The sequence below is a fragment of the Eleutherodactylus coqui genome, chromosome 2, assembly GCF_035609145.1.
Source record: "Eleutherodactylus coqui strain aEleCoq1 chromosome 2, aEleCoq1.hap1, whole genome shotgun sequence".
Lineage (NCBI taxonomy): Eukaryota > Metazoa > Chordata > Amphibia > Anura > Eleutherodactylidae > Eleutherodactylus > Eleutherodactylus coqui.
Genome location: NC_089838.1, coordinates 171,575,356 through 171,590,430, shown reverse-complemented (window position 1 = coordinate 171,590,430; position 15,075 = coordinate 171,575,356). Strand labels below are relative to the sequence as shown.

The window sequence follows — 15,075 nt, the reverse complement described above, 5'->3', positions numbered from 1 at the left end:
TTTGCTGCAGTGGGGATATGCAACGGCAATCCGCAGCAAATCCCCACTGTGTGAACCCAGCCTAAAAGATCAGGGATATTATGTACTGATCTTGAATCTTAGCTGCATTGCAGAAACGGCATGTGTCTGTTCGTAGGGCACCAAAACTAATGTTGTACTCATGAAATATACACTGGTACTTCTCTCGTGATACTTTACTATTAAAGAGCTTCTGCTTAAACATTGTATACAGCTCTACATTCAACTCTTCAGTCATAAACATTTACGTGGAATCTTTTAGACTGGAACGGACCTGTATTCCTCTCAAACGCTCAATGTGGCACGGTGCATATTTGATATTGCTGAGAGTAATCTACTGTGGCCAGTTCTTGTGTTTACCTTGCTAATCTATAGGTCCTACTCCATTGGTAGCATGGCTCTGTTATGGTTTGTACAGGTCTGTGATTCTGTGAAAGGCTATTAAGGCTTCATGACACACAGTCACTTCTGTAACGATATTGTTTCCATCTTTGACACATACCTTGTACAGATATGAATAATCCTGTCACTTATATCACTGTTCTCAATCTATCTTCTTGGTCAGTGTCTTTTTACAGAGCACAACTGAATCAAGCCACTTGAATACAAATCATGGTGATTTTTGGTAGGAAATCCATTGAAAGTCTGAAGTAACATTGCGCATTGATCTGCATTTACTGACACAAAACAGTGATCATGTTGGCACAATCACAGCCTTGTTGAGTAGCTTTGTAAATGATGCTTCTTGGTCAATTCTGTCTCATGTACGCGAATCTGCCAGGGGGCTTTTCGTTTGTCTATTGGCTACGGAGCTGGTAATTCATCAGGATTATGATTCACCATCATGTCTATATAATGTAAAGACAGTGGGTCTCATTTATCAAAACATTCTAAAAAGAAAAACTCTTTGTTGCCCATAGCAGCCAATCAGAACTCAGCTTTCAATTGTGAAACTGCTCTGGTAAGAAAACATAAAATTAGTGGACTTTGATTGTTCTTTCCCAAAACCTTCATACATCGCTGTGCTGCTACCGTTTGACTTCACAAAGAAAGAAAAAAATAGGTGGCATAGAACACCAAAGATAGATACATAGATAGATACACACATAGTACCATATGGCCTTCCCATATGTATGCCAATATTTTGCAGAACAAACGGTGAAAGGGTGCAAGTCAATAATAAATTCAGCAACTATACGGAGTTTGTTTCACGCTTCTTTGTCACAGATGTTCCACAGCAAAAATTAAAGTAATGCAGCTCTTTCATACATATGAAGCATGTCACCTTTTAGAAGTGTGCTTCAATTAGTTATTTGTCTAAAAGTACAGATCGTTTTTAAGAGTGCTACTTTTGTGAACACTGTTAGCGACAGTTAAAGGGATTGTCCCACACTATGGGTTTCCCATTATTTAGCTTTTTCTAGCCACTACACAATTATTGTGAACACAGCAATCCTAAATATCCCACAATGGCGGAGGTTCAGCTTCACATATCTTAAGATGTGAGGAAGAAGTAGAAGACAGAACAATCTGAAAGTGAGAATTATCATGTTAAAAACAATCAATTCACATCATACCAAGGAGTTGGTCTGCCTCTGATCTGATGCCACACAATTCAGCTTTGCATTTTCCTTATGAATGTCAAGACTGCCAAATGAGTGGGACTGTTTCATAGGATGCATTCCTTCACTGTCTAACAATAAAATAAATCAGCTAAATTTTAGTACAAATAATGTTAATTTTGCAACAATATACAGTACTGCTACTGCTTTGTGACAGACTACTGATAACCTAAAAGGCTTAAGCATTAGGACATATTTGCAGCTTTGACAACACACATATACTGGGAAAGTCTATGTATACCTTTGGGGCGCAATTTTTTTTACTTAAATGTATGCATTTTGGTCTCACAAGCATTTTTTGCAGTCGGGTTTAAAGACAAACGTTGCACTGTTTGTCTTATGCAACCTCTACATATAACTGTATATAGGCACTGCATCTAAATCTCAATAGAAGGAAAAGGAAAACATTGCAGAAATATTACATTACATGGCTCAAAAGGCTGCATGCCTTCAGTCTCCTAATACCGATCTGCTTAGAGGATAGTGCTTAATGTTCACTGGAACAGTTGTGTTCTGGGAGAGGGAAGGAATAGGGAGGGAAGAAGGAGTTTACCCTACTAAACTCTACAAGCGGTGACAGAAAAACGAAGGACTATAACTATAAAATGTGCTGGGACAGCACAAGAGAGACTTATGGGAAAGATTTATAGGGGGGGAGGAGTGATTTTTTTGTTTTGTGTTGTATGTTAAAAAGTGTCTTCGGACGCAAAATAAATTTGAATTAAAAATCCGTCAGTGCAACAGTTTTGAAAATGCAAATTCAAGTGACAGGTAGGCCCCCTGCACACAGGCGGAAAGTCAGCGGTGGGATTTCCTGCAGAATTTCCACCCGTGCCAGCCTGCATAGGATTGCATTACAAAACGCAATCCCAGCCAGACGGCCGCAATTTGTCCGCGTGAAAACACACACAGAAAACAAATAGCGGCATGTCCTATTTCTGTGCGGGGCTCGCAGGGACCCGCACAGAAATGTCAGTAGTGACGGGCCAGCTCCGCTCTGCGCATAGCAGAGACTGAAGACGGCGGAGAACAGGTGAGCCGCAGGAGCACTGGGAGTACGGTGCCGCAACCCGCTGTGAGAATTCTCACAGCGAGATCCGACCCGGCCGTCTGCAGGCGGCCTTACTTTTATTCTTGATAATGCTATACGCAATTGCTTGACTGTCAACCACTCAACAGTTTAGAAATACAAATTCACATTACAGCTACTTTTACTTCAGATACTGCCAAAGACAATTGCTTGACAGGCAACCAGCGGCTCTCCTGTTTGTAAATTACCTTTGCTTTGCCAGTGATGGAAATCTACCACAGGGCACTGCCTCCAGGAGGAGCGGTTTGTTTTCACAGCCCTGACATTTGGAGCAGATGGACCAGAGATTTAGTCTGAGCATGGGTTACACTGATCTATGTAAAGGGTGGCACGCACTGAGCAAGGAAAGGGAGTACCACATATAGCTTATGGATAGTTTGTGGTCTCTATATAGAAATGTACTGCTAACAGGACTGCAGCTGGGAAGCAAGCTAATGTGTGTAGTGAGCATACTTTAACAGTCATGAGGTGTGTCTGAGTTGCAACCAAGGGGATTATGGGAAATGCAGCAGCAGCAGCGAGGAAGCCTGTGGACAGGATGCAACCAGTGCACAGTGAATTCCGCAGAATAAAGAACAAAAAAGAAAGGTATTGGATAGACTTGCTACAGTACTGTGTGAGGATTTATGACAGTTCGTAATTTGAAGGGATTTGGAGAAAAGAGAAGGAGATTGATACTGCTGAGAACAGAGAACAGAAGTAGTGATAATCTTTCACACCTCTTTAGGCTACACATTTCTGAGCCAAACTGGATGTTTCATTAAGCCACGTCGACTCAGAAATTCAAGAAACAGTTAACATTAGTTTTTTGAGACATCTCTAGTGGCTAGTCTGGAAACTAGAATATTTCACTATTTTGGATAATGATTAAAAAAAAAGCATTGCAATAAAAACATCTAAATCATGCCATTTGTTTATGATACAGTACATTCCCCCCCACACACAAATTAACACTCCTGACACATATGCATTAGTAAATACTTGTATTTCTCATAAAATAGCAATCCTGGAGCATCTCTTCTATTCCTCCAGGAAATATATAAATAACCTGTCAACTAGGTGTTACCATTCTCCTTCTGAATAGGAGGGGTTCTTACACCACCGACACTGCCAGCACTGATCAGGCTGGGTCAGAAAGCACATGGATACTCCATATGGCCAAGATAAATGGTAACACCTAGTTGTCACTTATAGATTTCCAGGAGGAATAGCAGATGAAAGGCAAGACATACAACTCAAAGTAAAGATGCTCTAGAATTACTTTATGGTCACCATAATTAAAAAAGCGACATGCAAGAGAGCTGACAGGTTCTCTTCAAAGTACATTACCTTTACTATCCATGTCATCACTGTTAGCAAATACATCATCAAAACCATCATGGGTGAAGGAATCGTCTTTATAAAGCAAGTCCTGCATGCAGCCCAAATCTCCTGAAGATCTGCAACCATAGTGTTTGCTCTGGTAACGAAAAACCATTCTTGCCAAAATGGGTCCCAAGTCTGGAAGTTAAAGATAAAGGTATAAGCTATATAGAACTACTATAAGCTATAAGAAACTACTGAAGCTGTATTATGACAATAAATTGGTACTGATCTAAAAACCATCAGCCCACATGCAATAAGGCACAGCTCATGATAGACTGGCATGCATGAAGAGACTTGCAATGAAAGCAAACAAAATGGAAAAATAAACTTCAGCGCCCACAGCTCCAATAAAACCCTAACTGTTATTTAGAAAATTAAAAGCAGCATATAGGCACTACAACTGAGATGCTACACATTTCGGAAATAGATTACTTCCTCATGGCATACCAAATACTACCCCTCAATACATAGCATAAAAGCATGTGTTAAAGGCAACCAATCACACAATAATTAATTACAACAGACCAATATAGGAAACCAATAAAAACAGATAATAATCTTATTGATAATAAAGAGGTCTTATATTTATTCCATGTCAGATCCTACTTTGTAAAGTATAGATGCAATAAGCCTCACGACTCAATTTTTTTCAATGGTCCCCACCACTTTTGGAGTTTAGTAACTCTTTTTTTTCCTGGAAAGAAAACCCTTGCAAGTCCCCCCACTTGGAAGCTGCTGATATATCCATAATGTTTGTATTAGAAACTTTGGACAGGTTTTCCCACCCGTACGTTGAGTGGTGTAGAATTGCAACCTACATATTCTAAGTGGCACAATCTACAAGTCATAACATAAACCACAAGTGTAGAGTTACAATTCTCATAGCTGTGAACTTTATATTCACACCAGCCTGCTGTGGATGGAAAAGTTTTCCATTTTGGAATATGTGAACAAGCTTTACAAAACGCAATGCCCGCGTGGAGATCAGCCAGACCCGGATAACCTGTAGGAGAGCTGATAAACATACTAGGAGAAAGAAGGGAACCTAAGGTTGGGGCCCTACTAGCCACAGATTTAACACCCGAAGTAACTACATAATTAGAATAGGATGTTCTCTGAATAATGATATTATTAAATGATGTTTACTACATCTGTAAACTGGGAACTGTAATTAGTGGAACATACCACACCAATAGAAAAATTATCGCGGTTTTACTGAGCCACATTGCTACTATCCGTTTTGTCCAAAAAACTCCCTCTATCTAAAGCGGATACAACGTTAATTGCCCTATTAACCCCTTAACGACCAGCCCATAGTGTTTTTACGTCTTCCCGAAGTGGGCTTTATTCTCTGAGGACGTAAAAACATGCTTCCTGCAGAGAATAATGCCCCTCGGGCTGTGGACGTGACAGCTCCATGCTGTTGGTGTCCGCAGGTAGCTGACAGCATGGAGCTGTCATCCCGGGCTGTTCGGAGCCCCCCCCCCCCCCCCCCCGGCATTGCGATCGGCGCTATGCAATGGATAGCGCCGATCGCAAAAAAGTAAATAAAAGTGCAATAAAAGTTAAAGATTCAGCTGCTCTGATGGATCGGATCAATCGGAGCAGCTGAAATTACTCACCGATGTCCTCCGCACGACTCCCAGCTGTCCCGATGCTCTGGGCGCCGTAGCCGTCCTTCTGCGCATGCGCGCCAGGCGGCATTACGTCAGCCGCATGCGCAGAAGGCCCGGCGGCGCGGGAGACTTAAAATCTCCTGGCTCCCGGCTCCTGTAGGTAGCCGGGAGGCAGGAGATGTCAGCGGGGACTGCGGTGAGCGGTCCCCGGTACCGCGATCGTCTTTATCCAATGGATAAGGACGATCGCGGAAAAGTGAAAAAAAGTGTAAAAAAAGAAAAGTTTCACCTCCCCTCATGGATCGGATCCATGAGGGGAGGTGAAAATACTCACCTCAGGTCCGCCGATGTCCTCCGGCCGGTGTCGGGACCCCCCGCTGGCTTCTGCGATGTGCCGATGCGGCGCGCATGCGCAGAAGCCGGCGAGCCCGGCAAATTCAAAATCTCCCTGCACCCGGCTGTCACAGATAGCCGAGTGCAGGGAGATATGACTGGGGACCGCTGTATGTGGTTTCCAGTCATATGATCACCGTTATCCATCGGAAAACGGTGATCATATAAAGTTAAAAAGTAAAAAAAAAAAAAAAAAAAGTTAAAAGTAAAAAAAAGTTTAAAAAGTTAGTTTCATCTCCCCTTATGGATCGTATCCGTAAGGGGGTATGAAATTACGTACCCAAGGTCCCGTATTTGTTCCCTGGTGGGATGTTGATCCGCGGATCTTACCCCAGCTTCGGCGCATGCGCCCGTCAGCATGATGGCGGACGCATGCGCAAAAGTGAAAGATTGCCCAAGAAATATAAAATCTCCCTGCTGCTGGCTACAAAAGGTAGCCAAGAGCCTGGAGATGTCACGGGGAGCCGCGGTATGCGGTTACTGGTCACGTGATCGCCGTTATCCAACGCATAATGACGATCACGTAAACGTTCTTTAAAAAGTGGCAGTTTCATTTCCCCTCACCGATGCGATCGGTGTGGGGAGATGAAACATCTTCTCGGAGGCTTCCGCATTTGAATCCAGATGCGATTATCCTCCATGGACCCTTCCGGCTGCTGCGCATACGCCCGCCGGCAAAATGCCGGACACATTCGCAGGAGCCGGGAAGCCCAGGAAATTTTAAATCTCCTTGCTCCCAGCGACTAACGGTCGCTGAGTGCTTGGAGCAGTGACCGGTGGCCTCGTTGAGCGGTCCCCGGTCACGTGATAAAGTAGCGATCTAACATTAGGCCGGTCACACATGACCGGAGAGGAATTACAGGTTCTGCATGCGCTTGATCAGCGGTAATCCACGGATCAATCGCATGCATTGGATTACACAATTCCCCCCAATTAGCGGGTCGGAATTACGTAATCCACTCGCAGAAACAGAACACAGCATGCTATATTTTACCACGGATATCTGCGACCTAGAGCCCATTGTGCTCTATGACCGCGGATATACTCGCACCCCATATGCAAACACATTGTGTACGGGCTGCGGGTACCCGAGTCAGCTCTAAGCGACGGCGCGGGAAATGCAAACAAAAAGCCGCCTGTGTGAGTAGGCAGTTATGCGCAGTACATTACGCAACCGTACGCAGGGTCACAGCCGGGCTCACAGCTGGGATCCGCTGCGGGCCTCGGCAAGCGGATTCCGCCTACGTTTACGTGAGCCCGGCGTTATTCAGACCGCTACCAGTAATCCGTAATTTACAAGAAGCTCCGGGAACGTTCGTCTTCCTGCAGTTCCAGGAGCAGCTTGTTGAGCGCCTTCTCTGTGAGATCGCCGCACCGCAGCAAGATTACAAAGCCTCACAGAGCGCCACTTTCTACACCCCATCCCCGCCGCTGAGGTTACGAAATACCCCCCAAAATACATCAGAGGAGGGGGGATACACGGTTTTCTTGCCCCATGTGCCCATCCCAACCAGCCTCCGTAATCACCCCTGTCTTCGGACATAAAACGCAGTTTATATTATTACCTTTATCTAATATTTAGGGAATGCCAAAAAATGGGGATGGCGGGGGGTGGGGGGGTGAGGGGGGAGATTATTTTTAGGAAGTCAAATTTTTTTCCGTATAAGTGGGCAATGGGGCCTGGAATTTATTCAGTTCTGCCCTGAAATCCAGCGGGCATTCCCTCCATTATGGGCCTAGCCATGTGTCCTGTAAGTAGATCAGGGCCACAATGGGTATGTTTCTGAACACGGGACAAACAGGGGTATCCATTTTGGGGTGAAAGTCTTCATTCCTATGTACACTGTAAAAAAAAACAGTTTTTAAATTGACAAAATTGCCAAACAAATGAAAATCGTAATTTTTTCCTTTTGCTTTGCTTAGATTCATTCAAATACTTTGGGGTCAAAATATGCAGTACACCCCTAGATGAATTTGTTAAGGGGTCTAGTTTTTAAAATGGGGTCATTTGTGGGGGTTCTCTATCGTTTTGGACGCTCAATGGCTCTACATGTGGGCAATGGGGCCTGGAATTTATTCCGTTGTACCCTGAAATCCAACGGGTGCTCCTTCCATTATAGGCCTAGCTATGTTTCCTTTAAGTAGATTAGGGCCACAATGGGTATGTCTCTGAACACGGGACAAATGGGGGTATCCATTTTGGGGCGAAAGTCTTCATTCCTATGTACACTTTCCAAAAAAACCAGTTGTTAAATTGACAATTGCCAAAAAAATGAAAATCGTAATTTTTTCCTTCTGCTTGGCTTAGATTCATTCAAAAACTGTGAAGTCAAAAAAGTCATCATACCCCTAGATAAATTCGTTAAGGGGTCTACTGTTCAAAATAGGGTCACTTGTGGGGGTTCTCCATCGTTTTGGTCACTCAATGGCTCTACAAGTGGGCAATGGGGACTAAATCTCCTTCAAGCAAAATTTCTGTTCCGAAAGCCACCGGTTGCTCCTTTCATTTTGGGCCCCATTGTGCATATAGACGTAATACTAGGGCCACAATGGGTATGTTTCTGAGCACAGGACAAACAGGGGTATCCATTTTGGGGTGCAAGTCGTCATTCATATATGTGCTGTACAAAAAAACTGCTTTTAAAATGACAGAATTACCAAAAAAATGAAAATTGTAATTTTTTTCCTTCGGCTTGGCTTAGATTCATTCAAAAACTGTGAAGTCAAAAAAGTCATCGTACCCCTAAATAAATTCGTTAAGGGGTCTACTTTTCAAAATGGGGTCACTTTTGGGGGCGTTCTCCATCGTTTTGGTCACTCAAGGGCTCTACAAGTGGGCAATGGGGCCTAAATCTCCTTCAAGCAAAATTTCTGTTCCGAAAGCCACCGATTGCTCCTTTCATTTTGGGCCCCATTGTGCATCCAGACATATGATTAGGGCCACAATGGGTATGTTTCTGAGCACCGGAGAAACAGGGGTATCCATTCTGGGGTGCAAATCCTAATTTTCATGTGTACTATAGAAAAAAGTCCTGTCTTTAAAATGACATATTTGCAAAAATATGAATTTTTTTTTTCTCTTCTAAATTGCATTGACTCCTGAAAAAAAACTGTGGGGTTAAAATACTCATGACACCCCTCAGTGAATACGTTAAAGGGTGTAGTTTTTAAAATGGGGTCACTTGTGGGGGTATCTATCATTTTGACTCCTATGAGCCTTTCCAATCTTGGATTGGTGTAGGAAAACAAAGTGTTCCTCAAAATGCTGAAAAGTAATGTTACATTTGTACGTCTCCTAAATGGTTAAAAAAAAGAAAGTTTTTCCAATGTGCGCCCAAAATAAAGAAAACAGATGGAAATATAAATCTTAGCAAAAAATTCTATATTATGTTTGCACATATTTGAGATATTGCAGTTGGAAATGTGAAAAAATTACGATTTTTTCAAACTTTTCCCAATTTTGGCGCTTTTAATAAATAAACACAAATTCTATCGGTCTTTTTTTTCCACCTAAATGAAGTACAACATGTGGCGAAAAAACAATGTCAGAATCGCTTGGATATGCAAAACCTTTCTAGTCTTTTTCCATGCTAAAGTGACACGTGTCAGATTTGCAAAATTTGGCCTGGTCATTAAGGCATAAACAGGCTTGGTCACTAAGGGGTTAAGACTTCAGTTGGGATACCTGTGGTTTTTTTTGAACTTCAACCAACTTGTTTTGTTTCAGGCATAAAGCTGTCTGAAGAAGAGCAGTTACGTTTGATAAGTGCAAGTTCACTGTTTTTGATAACTGAAAGGGCATGTCAAGATGTAGCAAGAAGGGTAGAATTTACAACCTCTCACACCAATAAACCAAACTTCTCAGACCACTGGAAATCCTTAAATATTGCAAAGACTTGTTTCGTGTCACAGCCAGGCAAAATTTGCACTAGAGGCTGTAGGTAGAACTAAACCCATTCACCCAGTTTCTTTCCCAAAGATCTAATACTAGATACAATGGGTCTTAAAAGGAGTTGGGAAAACCTCCTCATGGATGTTTTGGAGAGAATGAAAAACGGGTATCACAGGGTAGAATCATAGAATGGTAGAGTTGAAAGGGACCTCCAGCGTCATCTGGTCCAACCCCCTGCTCAGTGCAGGATCACTAAATCATCCCAGACAGATATTTGTCCAGCCTCTGTTTAAACACTTCCATTGGAGAACTCACCAGCTTCTGTGGCAACCTGTTCCACTCATTGATCACCATCACTATCAAAGTTTTTTTTTCTAATATCTAATTTGTCTCCTCCCTTTCAGTTTCATCCCATTGCTTCTAGTCTTTCCTTGTGCAAATGAGAATAGGGCTGATCCCTCTGCAGTGTGACTGCCGTTCAGATTATTTGTAGACAGCTATTAAGTCTTCTCTCAGTCTTCTTTTTTGCAAGCCGAACTTTCTGAGATCCTTTAACTGTTCCTCATAGGACATGATTTGCAGACCACTCACTATCTTGATATCTCTTCTCTGAACTTGCTCCAGTTTGTCTGTGTCTTTTTTAAAGTGGGGTGCCCAGAACTGGACACAGTATTCCAGATGAGGTCTGACTCTGAGGTATGATCTAGAATCTATGCTTCTCCTAATACATCCCAGAATGGTGTTTTCCTTTTTGGCTGCTGCACCACATTGTTGACTCATGTTCAGTCTATGATCTATTAGTATACCCAAGTGTTTTTCACATGTGCTGCTGCTTAGGTCAATTCCTCCCATTCTGTATGTGCTTTTTTCATTTTTCTTGCCCAGATGTAGGACTTTGCATTTCTTCTTTTCTTCTTGTTAAATACAATTCTGTAAGTCACCACCCACTGTTCAAGCTTTTCTAGATCTTTTTGAATACTCCCCGTCTTCCCTAGTGTTAGCTATCCCTCCTAGCTTTGTGTTGTCGGTAAAGCTGATCAGTTTCCCATCAATTCAATCCAACATTATAAAAATGTTGAACAACATTGGGCCTAGGACAGAGCCTTGTGGTACCCCACTTGATACATTCTTTCACTTGGATGTGCAGCCATTTATGGTCATCTTTTTACCAAAGTCAAGATATACTATATCCACCGCATTTTCCTGATCAATCCAGTCGGTGATTCTGTCATAGAAGGAAATTAGATTAGTCTGGCATGACTTGTTTGTTACAACCCCTTGCTGGTTCTGGTTAATTACTCCATTTTTATCCAAGTACTTGCATACATGCTGTTTAATACTTTGTTTAAAGATCTTTCCCGGTATAGAAGTCAGGCTCACAGGCCTGTAGTTTCCTGGATCCACCTTCTTCCCCTTTTTGAAGATTGGACAAGGGCAAATGTCCCTATCTTCTGGGATTTTCCCTGTTCTCCAGGAATTTTCAAAGATTATGGTGAGTGGCTCAGCAATAATCTCTACTGCTTCCTTTAGTATCCTAGGATGTAATTCATCTGGACCTTGGGATTTGAATTACTTTAAGTTAGCTAAGTGTTCCCTCACCATCTCTCGGCTTATAGATAGCCTACATTCTTTTATTCCCCCAATAGCACAGGTAAGATCAATTGATGCTCCATCTACTTTCTGAGAGAAAACAGATACAAAATAGGAATTCAAAAGTTCGGCCTTCTCAATGTCATTCTTAACCAATTCACCATTTTTATCTTGTAAGCATCCAATAGCATCTTTGACTTTTCTTTCGCCTTTGACATACCCCAAAATCCTTTTTTATTGCTTTTGGCTTCTGCTGCAAGTATCAATTAATTATCAGCTTTAGCTTTTCAGATACTTGCCCTACAGTTTCTGCAGACCACATTACATTCTTCTTTAGATAATCCCCCCCCCCCCCCTATTTCCATTTGATAAATATGCTTTTCTTTGTTTTTAACATGCATTTTAAATGATTCCCATTCTTCCTTCTTTTAGGAATTGTTCAAGGGTGAATCACACAGATAAAGCAACATTTTTTTTGTGAAATTGCCCCAAGACTTAAGCCTTCCAACAACAATGTTGTTTTTTCTGAAAGCAACTTGCTGGCTCTGCACACATTCGTTCTCCTTTATCTTCAGAATAAAGCATAAGGGCAGTGTTTTGTTTCAATACTGACAAAGCGGTTTTCTCCAATGCTGTCAAATTATGTCTCTTTTTTTATCTAAAAGTCTTTGCTTTTCTTCTACATGTAACATCAACCTCTAAAGAACCCGATAAGATGTTATTAATAATATTTTTCTCTAATAAGATGTATTACACTTCCGGTTTCGGCACCATGGAGTGAGGAAGCAACAGCCATCAGCTCCGTCCTCACCGCTCCAGAGACCCATACAACAAAGCCGCTGACCCCACTGCACCACTCGCTCAGACACCGCACTGACTGAGCAGAAGGTACGAGGTGAAGGTCACCTAAGCGGCGCCACCCGCCATTAACCCTTGGCTATCCTCTCCTCCGCAACACTCTCTGACGCCGGGGACCTCCTGCGCCAGCCTGCTACACCAGGACCGGCTTCTGCTCAGACACCGCGCTGACAGTGAGAGCCGCAGATACAGGGTGGACGGCACCTGAACAGCCACTACCCGCCATTAACCCTCCGCTCCCCTTCCCTCCGCTGCACTCACTCTGACACCGGGGATCTTCTGCATCGTCCTGGCACATCAGGGCTGGCTTCGGGGGAAGGCTCCTACCTATCCAGTGATCGGGAGCAGGGCAGGTGATCCGGGACTCCTGTCTGGGTGCCTGTCACATCTCCCCAGAGAACAGAGCTGCTGGAGGGAGGAGAGCACGTGTTCCTGCTCCTACTGAGTTCTCCCACGTGCAAGCGGCAGCCATCTTGGAGTCCAGGGGGAAGTGAGGAGGAAGAAACTGATCTCTGCAACATAAAGCGGGGGCTACAACCCAGCTACAGCAGAGTGTAAAGGAGGGGAAAAGTGTAAAGGAGAAAAAAAAAAAAAAAAAGTGTAGTAAAAGAAAGAAGTGTAAAAGAAAGAAAATAAAGCAAAATAAAAGAACACACAATTTTACAGTTCACCATAGGAGCTGCAGCAGCCATAGCGCCCCCTCCCCACCTCTCCTGGTCTTGGGTGTCACGCTCTGCAACGCTAACTTCAGGGACTGCCGGCGATCACATGACCTCCGGGTCCCACGCGGTACAGCGGCTATCTTAAGTCCCATTGCTGAGAGGAAGGTAACATAAAAACGGGGAGAAATCCTAAATCCCTATCAGCCTCTCATACATAGATTTGAGAGATCACTACATATACCCCTCAAACGACCAGAGTAGCTGTAAAGGGACAGTAATAAAAAGCGCAGCAGCACACTAAAGGACCTGCCTGGGACCAGCAGCCATTCCTGACAGTAAACAGACCTCTCGCACCTCCCCCCACATCAACCACCTCGGTGCAATAAAGCAAGTACACACAACCTACGAAAGGAGGAAAAAGAGGGTTAACAAGACCGGCAACTCTTGATAGCAGGAAAAGATAGCGCTGAAATAAACAACAAGCTAACTGACATCACTCTTTAATCACATCACATCTGGCACTCGTGCACCAATATATACAACAATACCCAATTCTGTGAACCATTATATGGAGGAATTCATAGTCAAGATGGGGCGATCCAAAGAAAAGCAACCAGAAACACCTGCAAAAGCTACAACTAAAACATTACCTGAAAAGGAGTCGACGCTCCATAATACACCCCCGACAACACTAGACCAAGAAAACCTACTATCTCAGGACATTCCAACCCTGGACTACAAAACCTTAGCCATTGAAGTGGCAAGGCTTATTGCCCCAGACATTCAAACTGCATTGGTGAACACTGTAGCCGGCACCTTGCGCGAACTCAGAGATGCGGTATCCCAACACGGCAGTCGCCTAGACTCAATCGAATATGACATGGAAAATATATCGTCAGAACATAGTGCGAATACAAAAAATGTAGAAAAGCTGATACGAAACAACAAGTCACTTTGGGACCGCATGGAAGACCTAGAAAATAGATCCAGACGCAACAATCTACGAATTATTGGGATCCCTGAAACCTATTTACAAAAAGGCTTACGTCAATTATGTGAGATTACGATCCCTAATATTCTGGGGATCACTCATAACTGCAAAATCGAAAGAGCCCATCGATTAGGACCAGATAGACGTCCCACAAATACCAACTCTAATATAGAATCTAGATTACGTCCGAGACCGACAATAGTAAAGTACTTGGACTACACAGACAAATCGTCAATATTACGAAATTACAAGAGCCGAAACAACTCGTTGGAGATTGAGGGACACAAAATTCTAATTTTTGCTGACTATTCAGCTGAGGTACAGCGTAAAAGAAAAGCCTTCTCGCCGATTTGTTCAGAACTCTACAAGAAAAAATTAAAGTTCGCACTATTATACCCGGCAATATTGAAAGATACTTTTATTTTTCACGATCCTGAGAGAGCGGAACAGGAACTATCTTCGCTGATCACGGGAAGAGCGCCAGACAAGCGGGGAAATCGCCTAACACCAACATCGGACGAAAACGGACGCTGGCGAGACGATACACCAGGCCCCTCAACTACAACAAAAGAAATGGAAACACCCAAGGAACAACGCCGCAGAAATACCACAACGAGAGCTTCCCCCCCTTGAGACTAAAAGGTCGTGAGTACATGTTCTTACAATAGAAACATCTCAGGGTAATGAAGCTCTATTCCAGGACACTTGATATATACAGAACATACAACAGTTTTTTAAATAGAATTGTAATGTTATACTTTGTACTAATTCTAGGGTTTGCAATTTGCTGGAGCGGAAAAAGTACATTTGACAATGTGAATAACTTAAATGGAATTCCATTCCATTTTTCTTCCATATCGTGATCCACAAGGGAGCAAAGAAGAAAATGATAGTCACAGTCGCAATTTAACGATTACAACTAATACTTGCTCCGGTAGATTGCTCACGAAATGGAAGTAAAGGAAGTCAACTTATGCA

General features: G+C 43.0%; 1 protein-coding gene across 2 annotated transcripts in view; it reads right to left on the bottom strand.

The window, feature by feature from the left end:
• Window positions 1-15,075, bottom strand: part of LRRK2 (leucine rich repeat kinase 2) — a 160,135-nt gene that overhangs the window by 83,973 nt on the left and 61,087 nt on the right. For both annotated transcript variants that reach the window (XM_066591915.1, XM_066591916.1), the window contains exons 21-22: window positions 4,060-4,230; window positions 1,596-1,711 (exon numbers count right to left, since the gene is read on the bottom strand). In XM_066591915.1, coding sequence (XP_066448012.1) covers window positions 1,596-1,711; window positions 4,060-4,230 — 287 coding nt within the window. The remainder of the gene's footprint in view (window positions 1-1,595; window positions 1,712-4,059; window positions 4,231-15,075) is intronic.